Source organism: Drosophila grimshawi, unplaced genomic scaffold, assembly GCF_018153295.1.
Source record: "Drosophila grimshawi isolate 15287-2541.00 unplaced genomic scaffold, ASM1815329v1 contig_44, whole genome shotgun sequence".
Taxonomy (NCBI): domain Eukaryota; kingdom Metazoa; phylum Arthropoda; class Insecta; order Diptera; family Drosophilidae; genus Drosophila; species Drosophila grimshawi.
The window spans coordinates 2869378-2881685 of NW_025063240.1; the positions used below are offsets into that span (position 1 = coordinate 2869378).

Sequence of the window (12308 nt, forward strand, 5' to 3'; positions counted from 1 at the left end):
TTATCGATATGTTTTCATGCCAACGATGGGAGTCAATGACAATATGGCAACGTCAAGAACAGTTTTAGTGAGCGCGATTTTCACTCGTTTCGTTGCGACGGGCAGACGCGGACATAAAAAAGTTTTGAACCAATTGCTGCAATTGAACCAACACACAAACAATATAACCAAGTGGCACAGCAACGAAAGCCACCAATTGGCACAGAGGCTGCTATACAGTGCACCATAAAACGTTAATCTAGTATGTAGTGCTTCATTTCGTGTGAAAAATTACCCACGAGCCCTCATCGATTTTTTTAGTCAAACAAATTGCCGTGCAATTTAAGGAAAAATTTTGAAAGTAAGTTGGCCCAAATATTCATTTGATAGTACGTGCTGGCATCGATTGTTGCTGTCTTTGGAAGAGACCCAAAAAAATTGCACTACAAATATAGACAAACAAAGCGCTGCTGCTGATGTCTTTCGTGCTTCGTTCTTGCTCCTTCCTATCTATTCACGATGACGTTGGCGCTGCTGCCCGTGACGTGAGCAAATTCCTCGCTCTTCTATCTCTCTTTTAATCACACGCATTCTGTTTGCTCTCAGTAGCGCTGGATTTCGATTTATTTTTTATTGTTATTTTTTCTTGGTGGCCCAGAAAATATGCGTCTTAATTAGTTTTGATTTCGCTGCCAAGGCTCAACTGATGTTTACATAATGTCTACGTCGCCCAGATATTTAATGCATTCGCAGAACAACAACTGCTACGTTATCGATTATTTTGTTCCGCTGCAACCGGCGTGTCGACGCCTCTGCTTCTTTTGCCTGCTGCTCCCCTTTTCGCTGCTAACAGGCCGCCACGTCATTCATCTGAACATCATCCCTCGACATCGTACGACTTTCATGTCTTTTGTTGTGCCACAAAACGTGCAACGTTCTCTCTCTCTCACTGTCTCTTTCGCTCTTTCATTCTCTCTTGTAGCACTTGACAGAAATCGTACTTTGGGCTCTGATCGTATGACTTTAAAGTTCACATTTGTCATTGCTGGGTGGCATTGGAAAGAACAACAAAAAAATGAATTTATTAATAAACTAAGCAATGCGCATATTACTCATGCGCTGACGTCGCTACTGCTGCCCTCTGCCAGCTGCGCTCGTGCTCCACTTTCCCATGCGGCCACTCAAAACGAATGTTTTTTTTTTTTACCGTTGCCCAATTCCGACAATGGGCTCAACACTATGAATCGTACTGCGAGCGTGCTTTCAAACGAGTCTGAGCGAGAGCGGAAGAGCGGAGAGAGAGGCAATCGAGAGTTTGATCGTGGCGTACGCATGGCAAGCCCACGCACAGTTAGTCAGCTGTTTTCGTGCTCAATGAAACTGTTTATCGGCGGTCGCAGTCATGTGTGGGTGATTTGTTAGGGAGCCGCCTATGCGTGCGTAAACTAAATGTATGCGTGTGCGTGTGCGTATGCGTAAGGGGGGAGCTGTGTCAGTGTGTACAAACATTTTAAATCAAAGAATGTGTGCAACGATAGCAAAAGATTAGCAGCCAATCATTGTGGGCTGTGCATTATAATCGATAGTTTAACCATGTGCCCAAGATTATGGGCACTAAAACTGCACTCGTAACAGCAGACCTTTGACTCATCATACAATGGGCACGTGAACTAGTTTAGTTTGTTCCTTGGGGATTACTAATGCATGGGATAAATATTTATGGTATTTATAGAGTGTTGCATCATCGGTTAGGTTCAAATGATTGTTTTCGGGTAAATGCTTGATGATGATAATGGCTGGGAGGCAACAGTGGGGTTATCAATCTACATTGTGTATATATAATATAAATGAATGTATGTGGCTCTGTATAAACAGTGGAGCTTATCAATGAACAACGCTCCTAACTCATGCTAACGTACATTTAACGTGACGTGACTGTACTTTGCCTCTTTTGAAGCCACTTTTGACGAATGTGGCAACCAAAGTAAAAAACCCCAATTTGTGGATGAAAACAAAAAAAAAAGCCAACACGGCAAAAATGAATTTTTTTCTGGCAAGCAAGAAATGCGAGCTACGAACATTAACCCCGTGTCGCAGCTCAGCTCGGCTCAAAGATGACGATAATGAACTTTGCCTGTTTGGCTGCTTGTTGAGGAATTTTGCCAGGTTCTCGCTACTTTAACACTAGGTACATATTCGAGTACATGTTATAGATCCGCCTTGGCAGTGTTATCGCTCTACCAGTGCTTATCGTCATGCTCGTGCTTGAATCAATATATATATGTATGTATACACAATATACATTTACATGAGTATACGTAGAGATAAAATAAAATATATATACAATTTTATCTATGGTAGATATCGTAATTTGGGAACTCTCATTAACTCATGTACACAGCTGTGCAGCGGAAACATATTTCAAAAGTGTAGATAAGGCAACAGGTAGGCAGCAATTAGTCAATTTATTTAATCATCGCTGAGTGTGGCCATCTGTCACTTTGCCGATGCGCTTTCGTTGCTCGCATTTACCACGTACTCGAAGAAGAAAACCCTCTCTTTTTTTCTTGTCTCCTACTTTGTTTACATTCTGACTCGCGCATGCATATTGTATGCTTGTGTGTGTGTTCATGAGCTGGCAGCCAGGCAGGGTATGTCTAGTAGTGTGGGTGTATGTGTGTGTGCATGAGTATTTGCCGATCGTACGACGAATGTTGACGTTTGGTTTTGACGTCACTGGCCACCGCGCAGAGCTAAAAAGTTTCCTCAGCTCTAGCGAAGCATATTTATTCATTCTGCCTGGCAACTGAGTTAGCTTTTTTTTCCGTCTTAATACCATAAATTTCTTTTTCCATGAGACTATACAAAAATAGCGATTACATCATACATTATATATTCCAGCTTCGTGTAAAGTCAACTTGAACTTGAGCATGAGAATTCGCAAGTTCCAAGCAGGTTTTCGTATATGTATATGAACGTGAGTCAGCTGAAGCATTGGTAATAGCAGCCTTGAGCGGAATCGTCTTACTTTTTTTTAGGTTTTTTTCGCGAGCTTATCAATCGTATGATAAGAAATGCTTGCGAACAACAAAGAATCGTTGAGGTAATAAGGCAATTCAAGGTCAGATAGTTGTTCTAAGCAAACTAGATTAATATTTAATGAGCCAAAACACAAAAGCTATGAATAAATTGAAAAATCTCAAATAAAACATGCAGCGAACAGCTGATTGCTCTCAGCAACAACGAATATAAATTGAATGTGTGTGTGTGTGTATGAGAGAGAGGGAGAGTTGCCTTTAAATCTATCTCACGCTCGCTCAGCACAACTTGTCTGTTTGTCTGCTCACGTGCCTTACGTAAAGGGGGAGTACATATCGAGGGGGAGGGGTAAACTTTACATATTTTACTTTACTGTTGGTCGACAAAAATTAATGGAAAAGTACAACCACCCTTTTGTTCCCTCGCTTATGTAGCTTTAATTAATAAATATATATATAAATAGTTTAGTGTGTGTATACAGTAGTGAATATTAATAGTCGTCGTCGATAATCTGTTATAACGGTGCTTGTTCTCTGTGTGTACATTAGTGTCAAGTTTTACTTTGCAGATTGCTCGCGGAATGCACTCGAGATTCGTCGAAGTGCGTTCTCTCTTCTAATCTCTCTCTCTTTTACTCCCATTCTTAATTTCTATCCCGCTAATTGCGTTTTGTCTCTGCCATATGTACGTGCCAAAATGTGTTGTTTTTTCATTTGGCATTCTAGCTGTATGTGTTTTCGTCGTTGATTCTGTTATTTATCTGGTGGTGCTGCTGCTGCTGCAGTTACCTAAACATTTTGTTAATCGAAGCGCGTGGCACATCGAAACGAATAGCAATTAAAGCGAATTGTTTTGTCCATGGCATCCGGCAGTTATTCAAACCAAATGTCACGTGTCGCATTCGTTTCAATTTTATAAAATTAACATCAGACGTCAAGAAGAAGAAGAAGCAATAATAATTAAATGTTTTACAGACATTTGTAATGTGTACACACTGGTTTTTAGCTGCGTACTGGTCGCTGGCAAGTTGAAACGTTTCCACTCAAAAAAGATATCAAATTCAGCTTATATTACAATTTGACCGGTTTTACTTAAATATTTATTTACTTAATATTTTTTTCTACTTGTAGTCAAAGAACCCAGAAGGAGAAGAGTTCCATTTAAGTGTGCAAAATCATCTCAAGGGTTAAATCAAATAGAAATCCGTAAAACTGCCGCGACCGTTGCAAAAGATTCGCTGCGATGGCAACTTCATCGGTAATCGCCAACAATAACACCAGCACCCAGAGCACAATTAATGTGGGTTCAGCTGCTACAGTCGCCGTCGCTGCCGTTGTAGCCACATCCACGTTGAGCACACGGAAACGCACTTACGAAACAGCAATTGCCATGCCCGCCATGGATGCCAAAGAACTGACGACGACACGCACAGCAACAGCAACATCGACACCGAAAGCGATGCGGGCAACATTAGCCAGAGCAGCGAGTATCAACGGCGGCAGCCAGCAGGATTTGCAGTCGGTCATTGTGGACATGATTGAGCCACATCCGGCGACCACATTGCGCGACACCACGCGCACCATCTCACAGAGCGAGGCCGACGATGGCGTCGAGGCGACATCCCCCGATGACACCCTACCCGCCGGTGGTTCTACAGCCTCCGCATCCACATCGGATTCGGATTATCTCAATGGCAGCGCTGGGGTTAAGCGTAAATTTATGCAACCATCGACGTCGCCGACGACGCCGTCCAAATTGTTGTTACCGCTGCCAAAGCTGCTGACCACCAAATCGACACCACCAACACAATCAGCAACAGTTGCACCGCCGATGCCCGCTGCCATGGCCGCATCCTCTTCCCAGCAATCGTTCATGAGCAGTGGCACCGCCGATCTAGCGGTAAGTTGAAACTACAAAAGCCGATGGCAATTTCTTTGCCAAGGTCACATACATGTATATTATATATTTTGGTATGGGCGTAGCCAGTTATGTGCCGGGTGACGGGGGTTGAGGCAGCTGCTCCCGCTTGCATCTCAACAATAGATTTAGATTAAAATGTATAAAATACACTTCAATCTTTGCCCCGCTTAACGCAAGTCTAGCTACGCCTCTGTGTGTATTGCATCATCAGTTAATTTGCTGCAGTGATTTGTTGCTGCCTTAATTGTGTGGGGCAAGAGAGAAAAACAGCGATTTCTGGAATCACTTCCGAACAAATATTGCGTTTTGGTATGATTTTACAATTTGTACGCACAAATACAAATATATAAACATTATATCCATAAGCAAATCATTTGTATATTTGTACAAATCATTTCTGGGAAAAACAACAAAAATCTCGGCAATTAACTTGATTAAATTGGAAGTTATATTACTCGAATTAAATATAATTCTATGAAAATAAACCAACAAAAAAAATCTCGGCAATTAACTTGATAAAATTAGAAGTTATATTACTCAAATTAAATATAATTGATTCACTGAGAGCTTTATCAGTGAATTTGCTATCTTGACAGCTGGAATTAATTAATTAAAGACAAAAATGATTAAAGAAATAACCAGCTAAATATGCATATTTTGACCTATTTAATTGCTTGGTGTTGATGACAATCCTCTTCTAGAGTCAACAAGTTACTGTTTTTATTATTGACTGTTTTCTTTTCGAAACATAATTAAGTATGCATATTTTAACCTCTTTCATTTTCCTAGTCTTCTTCCCCATGATTAATATTTGTTTGTTTTTATTTTTCTTTTTCTCTCTCTCTCTTTTGTTGGCTTGGCTAATTTAAAAAGTTTTGTTAGAGTGTTTTTTATTCGACCGTGAAATGATTTCGACATTTTAAAATATGTATGTCAAATTTTTGCTTTGATGAGTTTTTCGTTTTTTTTTTCTTCTATTTTTTAATATATATTTAAAATGCGCTATGAACTTTTTAAAAGAAATTATTAACGGTTTGTTTTTTTCTTCACAACTCATTTGCATATTTTTTTGTTGTATATTTCGTTATATAAAATCGAAAGATTGATGGAGGAGGAGGGGGGGGCATGGGTTCAGTTCAAGTTTAGTTTATTGGCATCCTCATATCCAATTGAGATAGTCTTGGGCAAATCACTTTGCCTGCTTTGATTGGCGTTGATTAACTAGCTGCTGGCATTTCACTGAGTGTTCAGTTACATACATATATCGTACGATGTATATCGCCTGATGTCGTTGGCGGCGCCTCGTGCCAAATCGTGCGACTTTTTCTGCCCTTCCTATATATATGAAAATATATAAATAAATATCATTTGTGCGCTCAATTTGTGGCAATTGAAACTTGTGGCCGACGGGCCAAGCTGCGACTGCTTTATTATAGTCAATTGTATTGATTTGGAAGCAGTTGCCGCCAATTAATTTAAAAGCCGCTGCGCAATCCTCGACAGTGGCACAGAGTCACCGAGTCCCAGTCACACAGTGAGCCAATCATTTGTTGTTGTACAAAGTCAGAGTAGTGCTTTGCTTGGAGCTCAGTTAGCAAGCTGAAATCAACTCAAGCAGATCGTATTTTTTCACTGTGACACAATATATACAAATATTTTTGTATATTATATTTAGAAATATATTTCATAAGCAGCAACAAAACAAATCTTAAATCTGAAAAAAAAACAAAGAACAAACTAGAAAATGTCTGATCACGAAGATGAGACGCCGTCTCCACAAATGTTTGAGTACAAAATGTTGCCGCTGCACATGGATTTTAAGGAATTCGTAAGGGCACACATCTCGAGAGGATCAGCAATGTGGATGTTCACTTATCAACTATTTGTGTTTTTTGTGTATTTTTGCAGACCATTTGCAAACCGGCGCCGTTCTCCTGCGATGAGGAGGCGATCTTGGAGCGCGAGACTTGCGATTATACACAACGCATTACGTATCAGATGGCGCGTTCCGGACAGACGAATCGTAGGGTGCGCGTCTATGCGGATGGCATCTATGATCTGTTCCATCAGGGCCATGCCAGGCAGCTGATGCAGGCCAAAAATATATTTCCCAATGTCTATTTGATTGTCGGCGTTTGCAACGATGAGCTCACGCACCGCATGAAGGGACGCACCGTTATGAACGGCTTCGAGCGCTACGAGGGTGTGCGTCATTGTCGTTACGTGGATGAGGTGAGTGTGTTGCCCTTGCCGCCCATACATAGGGCATAAAAAAACCAGAACTAACCACCTTTCCCTAACCCAGATTGTACAGAATGCCCCGTGGACATTGTCGGATGAGTTCATAGCTGAAAATAAAATTGACTTTGTGGCACACGATGACATTCCCTATGAGCACGATGGCCTGGATGATATCTATGGGCCGTTGAAGGCGCGTGGCATGTTTGTTGCAACGGAACGCACCGAGGGCGTCTCCACCTCGGATATTTTGGCGCGCATTGTCAAGGATTATGATCTGTATGTGCGTCGCAATCTCGCACGCGGCTACTCCGCCAAGGAGCTGAACGTATCCTTCCTATCCGAAAAGAAGTTCCGTCTGCAGAATAAAATGGATGAGCTTAAGTCGCGCGGCAAGCGTGAGTTGACCAAAGTCAAGGGCGACATCATCACCAAATGGGAGGAGAAATCGCGCGAATTCATTGACACATTTCTGCTGATGTTCGCACCGGAGCGACTGAATCATCTGTGGAACGAGTCCAAGGGCAAACTTATCCAGGCGCTCAGTCCGCCCGGCAGCCCGGCGGGCTCCGTCAATGGCGATGATCTGGATGACGATGATGACTCTACGGATGAGTACTTGGAGCTACCCACCGAGTATAGCGGTGGCAGCAGCACTTCCCTAAATGGCAAAAAACAGAGATCGGCGCTCTCGCGTACCAGCTACCAGAAACGTTTGACAGCCGGCTCCTCGCCGGATGACTTCGATGACGATGATGATATCGTCTACGATGCGGAGTTTGCTGAGCGTCGCAGCAATTGAATTACATCTCAGCAATAGAATAATAGTAGTGGTGTGTTTTCTGATTTGGCTAGCATCAACTTTTCACTTTTCTCTTCTATCTTGAAGCTATTATATATTTATTAAATTGTGTTTACTTGCGCCAAACTGCGGCACCCAATTTGTTGATGTTGATGTGGCAAACGGCTGATGGATGGATGCAAGAATCCTGCTGTTTTGATTGAAGCACATGCAATTTTTCTATAGCTGTATCTCTATTAATCTATCGTATTTTATGACCCATTAGCTTTAGTTGTAGTTGCACATGCACTCGCTCCACTCGTCTCATCCCCTGCGCCCTGTCTATAGTAGCCAATTTTATTTAGCCAAAATGGAGACGCAGTTGCAAGTTCAAATTCTTACAATTTACACAATTTGTATTCGTAACAAACAAAAAAATGATCATGAGTAGAATTGAAAACAACAAAGAGACAAACAAACGAAAATGGAAACCAACGCAAAAGACTCATTTTTGTATTTTAAGCCTTAAAGATTTTGCGTGATCGATGAAAGATGAAGGAATATATAGAATTATTTATATTAAATTATTTTGCATAACACTTAACCTATAAGTAACAAAAAAAAAAAAAAAAAAGAAGCAAAACTACAACACCAACATAAATACCTACATAATATAAAATACATAAATACACATTCGCAAATGAAAACAAAAGCAAAAAATTATAAATGCAAAATACAAGTTTGCAGTAAAAATGCTTTGTTGAATGTTTTTTGGAAAAATAAAATTTGAATGAAAGCTAATTAAAAAAGAGAATTTAAATATATTTCACCTTTGGGTTAGAAGTAAATCTACAATTGTAACTCACATTAGGATCTTTAAACTTTTCACTGCTCTTTGCCTTTATTGGATTATATTAATATTGGATTATGTAATAATGCACGCACATATGAATATGGATTAATTAAATTATAAAGCGATTGGTTGTTGACAGAGTTATTTGCAATAACGTTTGATAGTAAACAAAAGTTTCTTCTTATAATGTAGTGTAATAAGTGTTCTTGGATAATGCCAAAGATCCATCCATCTGTGATGATTTATGGAGCTCGGTTCATTCCAACGGCAAATAGGGGCACCATTTTCTTGCCCTTTGATTTCTTTTGCTTCTTGTTGCTGGCAACAGCATCCACTGGAGCAGTATTCGATTTAGCTCCACGCTGTTGCTTCTGCTGGTCCAAGGCGCCTACAAGTAACTCGCCCAGCGCCCAGGGACCAACGGCACGCAACTCATTGTCCTCATCCACAGTGGGGCGACTGGCGGCAGCAGCGGCGGCCACTTTAACTGATGGTGGTGGAGCAGCGCGACCCCAGGCACCACCCAAGTGAAACTCGCCTGGGCTATGCTGCAAGCCAGACGCACCACCAATGCTGGGCCATAGCTCCTGCTTGGGACTGGCAGCCACGCTGGAGTAACGCGGGCCGCTGCTTGCCTGGCCAATCGCAATGGGCAAAGCGCCGCGTGGTGCCGGCAAGTCCTCCTCAAAGCCACACTGCAAGTGCAAGGCAATTAGAATTATACATATGTATATATATCTGGGACAAGCTCACAGTGGGAAACTCATGAGTAGAGCTTAGATTCAAATTGGCTGCACTGGCAATTAGTTTGCCCATCTGGCGATCGTTGATCTCGTTAATGTGCTGCTCCCGTTTGCGTTCCTCGCGTTCGCGACGCTGACGCTCCTTCTTGCGATGTAGCAGATCATCTGAAATTAAAATTAATTGATTAGGCTTTGTAGTATTTGATGGAAATGCATCAAACTAACCCTTGAACAACTTGAGTATGCTGCCTGTAATGGTTGGAGTCTGCAGCTCCACTTCGACAACGGCAAACTGGCATGTTAGCGGCAAATGACCCAAGCAGGTGAATTTGCGGCGATGCTCCTCGTCCATGGAGTGATGCTCCTTCTGTAATATCTGCGCTTGGATCAACACCGGCGCCTGGTCCAAGCTGCCGTAGCAGGCCTGCAACATTTTCACGTTCAATGGATGCAAGTAGATGTTCTGTCCATCGTTGGACTGATAAAAATAATAATATTTGTTGCTGTTATTGATGCTGGTGGTGGAGCTGCTGCTGCAGCTCGCCTCGCCCAAGGATGAGACTGAGGCATCATCTGCCTTCTCATCGACATCAGGAGTTTTAGCTTGTGGCTGCTGGTCCTCTTCCACCAGCTGTAGCGGCTGCAACTGCTGTTGCTCCTCCGGCTCCAAGCCCAACCTGTCGCAGCGTTCATTGAGTGTCAGCAGCGCCTGCTGTGTGAAAACATCCTCGGGACAGGACTCATCGGACTGAGCCAAGAGTTCGCGGCGCTCGCGTTCAATAATGGCGGCCACATCGCTGCGCTTTGCAATCAAAAACTTGGAAAAGCGCTTCGTCTCATCCACGGCACTGAGCAGAGGGAAACGCAAATGCTCCATAGAGCCACCAACTGCTGCGGCGCCGGCATAACGCTCAATATAAATAGAGCCCTTGAGGCGACGCATCAGCTGGAAGTTAATCGTATCGCCCACATTCATGGCATGCTGCTGTAAAATGGTGCAGCTCTTCAGATCTGCAGCGTGGATGGCATCGTAGCAAATGGGGCACTTGCGCCACGTCTTGTCGCTCAACGAGAGATAGTGCAGCAGACAGGGCCAGCAGTAGGCGTGGCCGCAACGCGTCAACTTGGCAGCCACCGGCGGATAGAGACAAATGGGGCATTGCGGCTCCTCGGTGGTATGTATGTTGATCTGTTCGATTAGACTCCAATCAATTAGCGTGTCCGGTGAGCTATTCACCTGCGCCTTAGCACTGCTCCGTATTACAAATTGAAAGTTGGCCTGCAGAAATTGCTCCTTGTTGTAGCGTGGCTGGCGGCGTGCAATAGTCGCGCCATGTCCAGTAGCGTGCCAGTCAGACGACGACGACGACTGGCGCGGCACACAATGAAAATTGAGCAGATGGTTCAGATTCTGCTTCTTGCTGCCATGCGCATAGACAGAGTTTAGTTCATAGTCAGGATCACTACTACGCATGTAGCTAGCGCCCGTTGCCGCTAGTCCGGAGCTGCCATAAGCGTTATCCGAACCGGTGCATGCAAGGCCATCGTCATTGTTCTGGCCAGACTCTTGACCATAACCGCAACTGTTGCCATTGCCACCGCCACCGCGGGCACGTGGACGCTTGTCCACATTGGGACGTAACTTAGCCGATTGCTGTTGTTGTTGCTGCTGCTGCTGTTGTTGCTTGGTGCTGCGCTGCTGTTGTTCGCTGCGTGGTGTGGGAAGCTGTTCGCGTCGTCGAGAATTGCGTGTCTTGTTGTTAGCATACAAATCTGCAGAAGGTGAAATTTGAACAAGCATTTATTTTGGCTATGTTATCAACAAATGGAAGCACAAACGAAAACAATTACTACAGAATTGCTATTGCTTGCAAAGACAGACAGACGGACACGACTATGAAGGTGCTGATCAAGATTTTAAGTACTTATAATTTTGAGGCAACTGACAACAATGAATGCTCACCACTAGATTTGCGTTGAGCTTCAGCAGATGATTTGTTTGCACGCTGTTGCTGTTGTTGTTTCTTGCTGCTGTTGTTGTTGTTGCTGTTGTTTTCCATTGTAGTTATTTTTGGCTGCGCTTAGGCCGCAGTGCTCGTTGAGGGGTAGATAGGAGAGAGTGGAAAATTGGGATTTTGTTGTTTGCTGCTGCGAATTGGCAGCAAACAGCGTCTCGCGTTGACGTTTGTCTCCACACGGAGTGCGTTGAGCGATTATTTTGCGTTGAGGATTCATCTTTACTGGGCCATGATTATTGACAAATTATATCCAGAAATAATACTTGCGTAATATTTCCAAAAGGTTATGCGATTCGTTTTCGGTATAAATCGAAAATTGAAGCGTCGAAAAGTACCACAAACAGTACTCGATCTCTTTCTGCAGACTTTTTGCCTTTGCCTAACGTTCGCTGATTTGCCGTCCTCTTTTTTTTAATGGGTTTCTTGGTTGTATTGGTGTGTTGGCCAAAGGTGTGACGACTGCGTTTTTGCAATGCGTAAATTGTCAAATTTGGGGCTACAATTTTACTTGCTAAATGTGCGCGCAAGGACTTGAAATGATCACGAATTGTTGGGGAAGATATTTTGTGTGTTGATTGCAAGTAATTTTGATGTAAAAACCAAAAAAGCCTTGGTTGGAAAAATCAGCATCCGTGCTGACCTACGAAAAACAGTGTGACTGCAGGTGAGAAACTCACAATACCATAAGGTCGGACAAACGCAAAACTATCGTTCTTCCAAGCAAATATGCGAATGCC

The 12308-nt window shown here is 42.9% G+C and overlaps 2 protein-coding genes across 4 annotated transcripts; one reads left to right on the plus strand and one right to left on the minus strand.

Annotated features, from left to right (window-relative positions):
* Window positions 1-71: 71 nt before the first annotated feature.
* Window positions 72-8936, plus strand: LOC6557143 (choline-phosphate cytidylyltransferase A). Of its 3 annotated transcripts, none has more exons than XM_032743053.1 (4): window positions 72-340; window positions 4149-4917; window positions 6847-7170; window positions 7244-8936. In XM_032743053.1, the coding sequence occupies exons 2-4, from the start codon at window positions 4261-4263 to the stop codon at window positions 7976-7978; spliced, it is 1716 nt and encodes a 571-aa protein (XP_032598944.1). In that variant the 5' UTR covers window positions 72-340; window positions 4149-4260; the 3' UTR covers window positions 7979-8936. The 3 variants fall into 3 exon arrangements, with proteins under 3 accessions (XP_032598944.1, XP_001985430.1, XP_032598945.1); XM_001985394.3 differs by lacking the exon at window positions 72-340 and adding an exon at window positions 3791-4040 and having other exon boundaries at window positions 7244-7998; XM_032743054.2 differs by lacking the exons at window positions 72-340; window positions 4149-4917 and adding an exon at window positions 6449-6766 and having other exon boundaries at window positions 7244-7998.
* LOC6557128 (RING finger protein 10) lies at window positions 8831-12244 on the minus strand. The gene is made up of 4 exons (XM_001985393.2): window positions 11517-12244; window positions 9779-11326; window positions 9564-9718; window positions 8831-9505 (listed from the first exon to the last, which is right to left on the minus strand). The coding sequence occupies exons 1-4, from the start codon at window positions 11611-11613 to the stop codon at window positions 9053-9055; spliced, it is 2253 nt and encodes a 750-aa protein (XP_001985429.1). The 5' UTR covers window positions 11614-12244; the 3' UTR covers window positions 8831-9052.
* Window positions 12245-12308: the final 64 nt, after the last annotated feature.

Bases quoted from the DNA above. Each gene is read 5' to 3' on its own strand.
- LOC6557128 (XM_001985393.2), bottom strand. From the start codon at position 11,613: ATGGAAAACAACAGCAACAACAACAACAGCAGCAAGAAACAACAACAG. The intron at 9,719-9,778 runs GTTAGTTTGATG...TTTTAATTTCAG, and splicing joins CATACTCAAGTTGTTCAAGG to ATGATCTGCTACATCGCAAG. The intron at 9,506-9,563 runs GTGAGCTTGTCC...TTGCACTTGCAG, and splicing joins CTACTCATGAGTTTCCCACT to TGTGGCTTTGAGGAGGACTT.
- LOC6557143 (XM_032743053.1), top strand. From the start codon at position 4,261: ATGGCAACTTCATCGGTAATCGCCAACAATAACACCAGCACCCAGAGC. The intron at 4,918-6,846 runs GTAAGTTGAAAC...GTATTTTTGCAG, and splicing joins GTGGCACCGCCGATCTAGCG to ACCATTTGCAAACCGGCGCC. The intron at 7,171-7,243 runs GTGAGTGTGTTG...TCCCTAACCCAG, and splicing joins ATTGTCGTTACGTGGATGAG to ATTGTACAGAATGCCCCGTG.